This window comes from Sarcophilus harrisii, chromosome 1 (assembly GCF_902635505.1).
Source record: "Sarcophilus harrisii chromosome 1, mSarHar1.11, whole genome shotgun sequence".
NCBI lineage: Eukaryota > Metazoa > Chordata > Mammalia > Dasyuromorphia > Dasyuridae > Sarcophilus > Sarcophilus harrisii.
Window position 1 is genome coordinate 80,684,413 of NC_045426.1, and position 8,808 is coordinate 80,693,220.

General features: G+C 51.8%; 1 protein-coding gene across 1 annotated transcript; it reads left to right on the forward strand.

The window, feature by feature from the left end:
• Positions 1 to 1,317: 1,317 nt before the first annotated feature.
• TLR9 (toll like receptor 9) lies at positions 1,318 to 8,432 on the forward strand. Its single transcript, XM_031958203.1, has 3 exons — positions 1,318 to 1,528; positions 1,866 to 2,220; positions 4,591 to 8,432. The coding sequence occupies exons 2-3, from the start codon at positions 2,134 to 2,136 to the stop codon at positions 7,684 to 7,686; spliced, it is 3,183 nt and encodes a 1,060-aa protein (XP_031814063.1). The 5' UTR covers positions 1,318 to 1,528; positions 1,866 to 2,133; the 3' UTR covers positions 7,687 to 8,432.
• Positions 8,433 to 8,808: the final 376 nt, after the last annotated feature.

Genomic DNA, 8,808 nt, shown 5'->3' on the forward strand with positions numbered 1-8,808 from the left:
AAATTATTAAATAATAAAGCACCCAGCAAGTCCCTGGAACATAGTAAGCACGACATAAATATTAGCTATTACTAATATTATTACTTTCCCACCCCAGAACTCAAAGATAAGTTGAGTCTTCAAAACAAGGCTTGCTACATTTTCTGTTAGAGTTTTAGGGAGTAGCCCTGAAGGTAGGAGCTTGTTTTATTAATGCTATAAGCACACCCACTGGTGTGTTTCTGCCCCCCCCCCCATTATTATCTATTTTCAATTAGTCTTCTGTATTTAATTAGCACTTAGAACCAAGGTGTTTACTACAGTAATATAGTTGGTACAAAATAACCCGGCCTTCCCAAATTTTCACTTTCTTCAACAAGTATATATGGAGTTAAGGGGAAGTCAGATTTAAGTTTAGGCAAAGGGGATCACTTCTAGCCCCTGGAAGTCCTTTTTCTAGAGTCATCGAGAGCCCATGTTTAGACAGGCAAAGCATTTCTTCTGGGTTCCTGATAGAGCACCCCATCACCTTTCTTCACTGTGTCCTTGCCTGCTGATGTGGACTCGCGGAGATGGAAGAGAATAATCATTTGTACAGTGCCCACCCTGTGCCATGCACTGTGCTAAGCACTTTTTACAAATATCTCCTTTGATCCTTTGTTGTGAGGATCGCTATCATTATTCTCATTTACAGATGAGGAAACTGAGGCAAATGGAAGTTGAGGGACCTAGGATCACGCAGCTAGTAAATGTTTATGGTCAAATTTGAACTCAGATTTTCTTGACTGCAGGACCAAGACTCTATCCATTATGCTACTTAGGTGCCATTCTGGGGATGCTTCTAGGAAAATAACAGGAATTCCCAAATCTTTAGAATCCCTAAAAATTAAGAATTCACAAGTTCCTTTAAAGTGGAGGCCTGAAGCTGAGACTGACACTCTTCTCTACCACTACTCTAGGGAAAGACTTCCACTTGAAATCTTGATTTCTGAAGCAGTCTGCTATTTTTGATGATCCATGCATGGGACAGTGACCAAGTTTCTTCATTCTGAATACACTCCCTATGCAATTTCATTCCATCCAACCAAAAACTGTCAAAAACATCCCAACTGAGGAAATGCTTTTTGCCAGACTTACTCTCAAACTTATGATTCCATAAAGAATTGTTTTACCTGGTTAAGATATTAAGGGATGGAGTAATGGACTGATTGATTCAATCTACTCCTACCCTTATCAGGGCCTCCAGAGGCTGATGATGTTCTATGTCTAAGGACCTCCCAGTCTGACATTTGGTGTTCTGTGGTTTAGGATCCTTTTCATTTCTCTGAGGCTCTCTGCTTTTCCTTCCTCAAATTTTCTTAGTCCTCTTCATGTGGGTCTCTCTTGTATGTCTTTTACATTATACCTACCTACTTCTTCCCAGAACATGAGATAGGCGATGTCTGTCTTGCCTTTTTAAGTTTGGAGGGTGCTTGATTTCTAGATTGACTGTGTGGGGAAAGAGGATCCCCTCTTCTCAGTGGGGATCAGTGTTGCTTGAGCTCCCAAGGTGAGTCTGGGAGAGGGAAAGAGGGGAAGGGATTATATAGTACTCAGTATGTGAAAGGGACTATGCTAAATAACTTTATAAATGTCTCATTTTGAGTCTCATGACAACTCTAGGAGATAGTAGCTATTATCTTTATTATTATAATACCCATTTTACAGATGAGAAAACCAAGGAAAACAAGTGACTTGCCAAGGACACCTAGCTAGATTTGAACTCAGATTTTCCTAAGTCTCTAAGCCACTGAATTACCAGCTGAGAAAGGAAGTAGAGAGGGAATATTTTAGGCAACTGCTATTATAAAATGCATGCAAATTTACCCTGTTTTTCATTGTCACAGAGGTTCACATCCTGGGAACCAGATGAGCTTCCCCAACAGAAGATCCAGACTGGATGAGAAAGTTCTGAGATCCCAACGAGGGTCAGATCCTGAGATTAGAATAAGAGAGAGCTCCCTGGATCACCTCAGGTGCTGGTTTAGGGTGAAAGGGGTCTTGAGGTGCAGACACTGGTAGAGCTTCTAAGGCCTGATTCAATTTTTTCACTTCCTCTTGCCTTTGAGTAAGCCAGACACACAAGGCTCTCAGAAACTCAGAACACGCCATTTTATGCTGTTGGTTACTAGCTTTGCTTCTTGGATCAGATATTCTGTGGTGACCAGATCAAATCTTCTTCCTTCACTCCAAAGAGCCATGGTAAGAGTTCAGATCTTGGCCGCCAGATTCATGGTGTCAAAGACTTTTGGTTTTTGGGATACGGGGAAAAGGTTTGGGACACACAAAGGAGCTGGTTTGGGGGTTGAAGGGGGAAAGAGAAATTGGGTAGGGTAGCTGATGGATGTTCCAGAGGAATCTAGATGTTTCTACATTTGCTCTATTCTTGTTACTTGAACCCTTTGACTCAAATCTAGTTTTCTTTTTACTGCATCAAGGTGGTCCCAAGTGGCTCAGAGTGGAAGGATTGTGTGTGTGTGTGTGTGTGTGTGAGAGAGAGAGACTGTGAACCAGGGACAGTTTTGTGTGTGTGTGTGTGTGTGTGTGAGACTGTGAACCAGGGACAGTTTTGTGTGTGTGTGAGACTGTGAACCAGGGACAGTTTTTTGCCTCATGCAGTAGCTTTAGTGCAGGGCTCCCTGAGGCTAAAGGTATTAGAAAGCTGCCTGGGACCCTGACTATGAGATGGGAGTAGTAACTCCATAGGCAAGCATCTCATAGGCAGGATAGCTCTTCCCAGAGAGAACTGGGTCCACTATGAGTGTCCTCAGTTTCTCCTCTCCTCTTGGAGGTTGAGTAAAAGGACAGGGATGGGAGCCTAAGGAAGAGATAAATCAATCCTTCTTGACCACAGGGAAACAGAAAACATCAGACTTAGGATGGAAAAGAGAAGTGAGGGACAAGAAGCGACCTTTTGTCCACCTTAATCCCATATGTAATAAAAATGGGAAGGAGAGAGTTCTCATCCTGAGCACCTCAGCAACTAAAACTCTGATGTCAGAAGTTCAGTGTGGTTCTTTTTTGAGGCCTTTCCACATAGTTAAGGCTGCTGCTGCTTCTTCTCCCTGGCTTTGAGAGGGTCCAATGGGCAGCAACCTTCAGACCCAGCCTTGTGCCCTTCAGGGAGGTTTCTCTGGCTAAGCAGGACAGCCTCCTAATCTGAGGGGTCAAAACCAAACGGAATCACATACTGGAAGAAAGTCAAAGCCTCAGAGATGATGGCTCCTGGCAGCTGTTTTGTTTTTCCTAAACCAGTCTGGTCAGCCAGGAATCATTTCCTGCTTTCTATTAAGACTGTGGGTAAAAATACTCTTTGTGGTTGTTCAGTCACACCCAATTCTTTGTGACCCCGTGGACCATAGCAGACCAATATTATCCATGGGATTTCCTTGCCAAAGATACTAGTGTGGTTTGCCATTTCCTTCTCCAGGGGATTAAGGCAAACAGGTTAAGTGACTTGTACAGAGGCATAGAGCTAATAAATGTCTAAGGCTGTATTTGAAATCAGGTTTTCCTGATTCCAGGCCCAGCACTCTATCCCCTGGGCCATCTTCCCACCTTTCAAGTCCCAGGTCTACTGCCTTCTAGCTCTAAGAGTTAGGGCTTCATTTCTATTCACTTCAACATTTAATGATTATCTCCTGTGGATAAGGCTCAGAAAAATTAACAACAACAACAATAATAAAAGCTCTCATATAGTACTTTATATATGTTGTTTTCTTGAACACGGCTGCTTTTATTAGCCCTATTTTACTGATGCAGGAAATGAGACAGAGGGAGTGAGGGTCACACAGCTAATAAATGTCTGGAATAGGATTTTATCTCAGCTCTTCTTGACTGCCAGCGGCTCTATTCATTGTGCCACTTGTTGTCTAACTCTTTCCTCTTGAGTTCTTTATTTACCAGTTGTGGCTCAGGGGCCACAGAAGGAAGCAGTTAGTTATGATCTCCAGTATAGTAAACCTTGGCAAACAAGGCAAGATGGCCCTGGAACTGGAACTCAGGACCTCGGGGTCCTAGGCTGGGTGCTACCAATGAGCAGCTAAATGTTCCTGAACAAGTCACTCCATTTGTCTTGGTCTCAAGTTCCTTCAACATAAAATGATGATGCTGGATTAGACATTTCTATAAGGTGGAAAATTTTGTGGGGAGGGGGCCGAGTTCTGGGGGAGCTTGAAGGAAAGGAGTGGGGGCTAAGGGCCTTTCAGAAAGAAGGTACCTTTTAAGGAGCCCGAGGAAGGGGGCCAGGGGGCTGGCTGGAGCCCGAGGAAGTGGGCCAGGGGGCTGGCTGGAGCTATTTGGTAACTTCTCCCTTCTCTCCTCCCTGCCTCGGCTCCTACGCAGGCTCTGGAAGTGGTTTCTTAGTTCCTCCAATACAAAATGATGGTGCTGGATGAGATATTTCTGTAGGGTGGGAAATTTTGCGGGGAGAGGGCGGAGAGCCGGGGTAGCCTGAGGGAGAGGACCGCGGGCTATGGGCCTTTGGGAAAGAAGGAGGGGAGGAGGAGCAGGGCATCGCTGGAGCCGTTTGGTAACCTCTCCCCTCTCTTTCCCGCCTGGGCTCCTCCGCAGGGCTCTGGAAGTGGCTGCTTAGGCTTGCGTTTTTTCCTGCTCCCCCTGGCACTGGCTCTGGCTGCCACCAACTTCCCGCAGTTTCTGCCTTGCGAGCTTCAGCCTTTTGGAGTGGTGGACTGCGACCGGAGGAGCCTGGGCACCGTGCCCTCCTTCTCCGGGGCCACCCCGGCGGCCTTGGGCAACGTGAGCGCGCTGCTGCTCCGACACAACCACATCAGCCGCCTTCGCCCGGCGCATTTCGCCCACCTGGGTAGCCTGCGGCAGCTCTCGCTGCGATGGAACTGTGCGCCCACCAACCTCACGGCCCTGCGCCTGCCCTGCCGCATGGTCATCGAGCCGGGCACTTTCCTGGGCTTAGCCAATCTGAAGCTCCTCGACCTGTCGGGGAACAGCATCACCTCGGTCCCCGAGCTGCCCCCGTCGCTGACCAGCCTGGTCATCAGCTACACCATGATCCTCGCGCTGGACTCGGCCATCTTCTTGGGCCTCGGCGGCCTGCGCTCCCTCTACATGGACGGCAACTGCTATTACAAGAACCCCTGCGGGCGGGAGGTGGACGTGCCCCCGGGGGCGCTGGCCGGCCTGCGGCATCTCACCAAGCTGTCGCTCAAGTACGACAACCTGACGTCGGTGCCGCGGGGGCTGCCCGCCAGCCTGCGGATGCTGCTGATCTCCTCCAACCGCATCGTCAGCTTGTCCCTCCGAGACTTTGCCGGGTTCCCGGGCCTTCGCGTGCTGGACGTCAGCAGGAACTGTCGGCGCTGCGACCACGCTTACAACCCGTGCGTGGAGTGCCCCGCGGGCTACCCCAAGGTGGACCCGGACACTTTTAGTCACCTGGGAGCACTGGAGGGCTTGGTCCTGAGGGACAACTCCTTGAGTCAGCTCGACCCCCGCTGGTTCCAGAACCTGGGCCACCTCACCGTGTTGGACCTCAGCGAGAACTTTCTCTCCGAGGATATCACCAACACCACGGCCTTTCAAAGCCTGCCCAAGCTGAAAAAGCTGAACCTGTCCTTCAACTACCACAAGAAGGTGTCCTACGCCCGGCTCCGCTTGGCGCCCTCCTTCCAGAATCTGACGGCCCTGGAGATGCTGGATATGACCGGTATCTTTTTCCGATCCCTCACATGGGCCACCCTCCAGCCCTTGCTGGGACTCCCCTCCTTCCAGAAGCTGCTCCTGCCCATGAACTTCATCAGCAAGGCTGAACTGTCTATCTTCGGTCACTTCCGCTCTCTGAGATACGTGGACTTGTCGGAAAACAAGGTGCTGGGTGTAAGCCCGGCGACCAGTGGGAACCGAGCACCGGTAGCCAGCTCCGAGCCTCTCCTAAGGCTGAAGACGGCCTCCCAAGACAAGCCCCTTTCTGAAGGCTTTATGCCCCGCTGTAACTCATCTAATTTCATCCTAGACCTCTCCCGGAACAACCTGGTGACCATCCAGCCAGAGATGTTCCATCAGCTGTCTGCTGTTGAATGCCTGAGGCTGTCTAGCAACAGCATCGCCCAGGCCTTCAACGGCTCCCAGTTCAGCCCCCTGACCAGCTTGTGGCTGCTGGACTTGTCTCACAACAAGCTGGATTTGTATTACGGCAAGGCGTTCACTGAACTGCCTGGGCTCAAGGCTCTGGACCTCAGCTACAACAGCCAGTCCTTCCGGGCCCAAGGCATCGGCCACAACCTGAGCTTTATAGGCAACCTCCCGAGCCTGCGCTATCTCAGCTTGGCGCACAACGAGATCTACATGAGGGTCTCCCAGAAGCTCTTCAGCACCTCCTTAGTGGCCCTGGACTTTAGCGGCAACCTGCTGAGCCGCATGTGGAGCGAGGGGGACCTCTACCTTCACTTCTTTCAGGGTCTCAGAAAGCTGTCTTCGCTGGACCTGTCCCAGAACAAACTCCGCACTCTGCCAGACCAGGCTTTGGACTGCCTCCCCAAGAGCCTCCGCCTGCTCTGGGCCAAGAACAACCACATCACTTTCTTCAACTGGAGCAGCTTGCACCTGCTGCCTTCCCTGGAGGTGCTTGACCTGTCTGGGAACCTGCTGGGCCGCCTGGCCACCGGTCACATCCCCAGCAGCACCCGGCTCCACACCCTGAACCTCAGCCACAACGGCATTGACTTTATCGCCCAGGGCTTCTTTGCCCCGGCCACCAAGCTGCGGGCCCTCAACCTGTACGGCAACTCTCTGAAGACCTTGGACCGAGGCTGGTTTGGGGGCTTGGCCCCCGCCCTGCAGGAGCTGGACATCAGGGCCAACCCGCTGCACTGCGAGTGCGACGCCACCTTCCTGGACTTCCTGCTGGAGATCCGGGCGGCCGTGCCCGGCCTCACCAACCAGGTGGTGTGCGGGAGCCCCTTCCCGCTCAACGGGAAGAGCGTCTTCGCGCAGGACCTGCGCCTGTGCCTGGACGTGAGGCTGGCCTGCGGCTGCTTCGCCCTCTCGCTGGCGGGCACGCTGCTGACCCTGGCCGCGCCCACCCTCCAGCGGCTGTTCGGCTGGGACCTCTGGTACATCTTCCACCTGGGCCTGGCCTGGCAGGTGTGGAAGAAGGGCAAGGCCGCGGCTCAGGCCTACGACTACGACGCCTTCGTGGTGTTTGACAAGGCCCAGGAGGCCGTGGCTGACTGGGTTTACAACGAGCTGAGGGTGCGCCTGGAAGAGGGCCGGGGCCGGGGGAAGGCGCGCCTCCGGTTCCGGCTGTGCCTGGAAGACCGGGACTGGCTGCCCGGGAAGAGCCTCATCGAGAACCTCTGGGACTCGGTGTACCACAGCCGCAAGACCCTGTTCGTGCTGTCGGCCCGGGGCCCGGCGGCCCCCCCGCGCGTCAGCGGGCTGCTCCGGGCCACCTTCCACCTGGCGCAGCAGCGGCTGCTGGAGGACAAGCAGGACGTGGTGGTGCTGGTCATCCTCAACCGCGTGGTGCGCAAGTCCCGCTACGTGCGGCTCCGCCAGCGCCTCTGCCGCAAGACGGTCCTGTTCTGGCCCCGGCAGCCCAGCGGCCAGGACGCTTTCTGGGCGCAGCTCCGCAACACCCTGGCCACCGACAACCGGAGCTTCTACAACCGAAACTTCTGCCGCGGACCCTGAGAGCTCCCGGGGAGGGCCCCGGCCGCAGGCCCCACAAGCCCGGGCGCAGGACCAGTCCGCGCCTCGCACTCTGTCAGCGCTTGTGGATGGGCCGCCCCCTGGATAAACGCAAGGCGGGTCCCGGGAGGGGAAGGCGCCGCAGCCGGGAAAGCAGGGAAGCGGCAGCGACAGCTGGGCGCTGCCGAGGATGGAGCCCCAGCCCTGGAGTCAGGAGGACGCGAGTGCAAGTCCCAGCCGTGGCCCTGGGCAAGTCATCAACCCCACCTGCCCCGGCCAAAAAGGAACACAGTGGCGGGCCACGAATGAGATCTACTGCGGGACAGTCAGCAAGCAGGGCCCGTGGTTCCGGCTGGGGGTCCTAAAGAAAGCTATTTCGTGAGGCGTCAGGGAGCAAAATAAAAATTACATTTTTAAAATTAAAGCGTTTTATTTCTCAAAACATATGTATGGATAATTCTACACTGATAATATAAGAGGATGATTAAAGGGAATCAAGGAGGAGGAGGAGGGAACAAAGGGAAGGGACCCGACTTGAGGATCACTCCTGGAGAAGCAGGGAATTGGGGGTAGTTTGGGATAGAATTTCTGGAAAGAGCCAGGAAAAGGAGATGCTTTAGCGTTAATTGAAGGGAAAGGGAAAAAGAAAGTTCATTGTTCTTAATTCAGTGTTTTGTATTTGTGGGGGTGCATGTGAACTTGAATGGAGAAAAAATTACATCTTTGTTTTTCATTAGCCTCTAATTAAAATTTAGCCCTGCCTTCAATTATTTAAGGACCTTATTCTGAGAAGGGGCTCATAAGCACCAATAGGGGCCCCTACCAAAAGGGCCCATGACCCCAAAAAAGATCAAAAATTTCTGACTAAGGGATAATTTCCAGTTGAGAAATAGGGAATGAGAGGATGTGTAGGGATAAATAGTTATTTGTCTTTCATTCTTGAGGAGGACTGAGGGCAAGTAGCTGAAGTGAAGCTCTCTCATAACCATGGACTAAATAAAGTAGATCAAGCCTACAGACTTAAGTTTTGGTTTCTTAAAAATCATGTGGTGCGGAGGGGGGGAAGAAAGATTTATAACTGTCAACATTCCAGTTCCTAATCAGGGAGCACAACCTACATAGTCA

Bases quoted from the DNA above. Each gene is read 5' to 3' on its own strand.
- TLR9 (XM_031958203.1), top strand. From the start codon at position 2,134: ATGCTGTTGGTTACTAGCTTTGCTTCTTGGATCAGATATTCTGTGGTG. The intron at 2,221-4,590 runs GTAAGAGTTCAG...GCTCCTCCGCAG, and splicing joins CTTCACTCCAAAGAGCCATG to GGCTCTGGAAGTGGCTGCTT.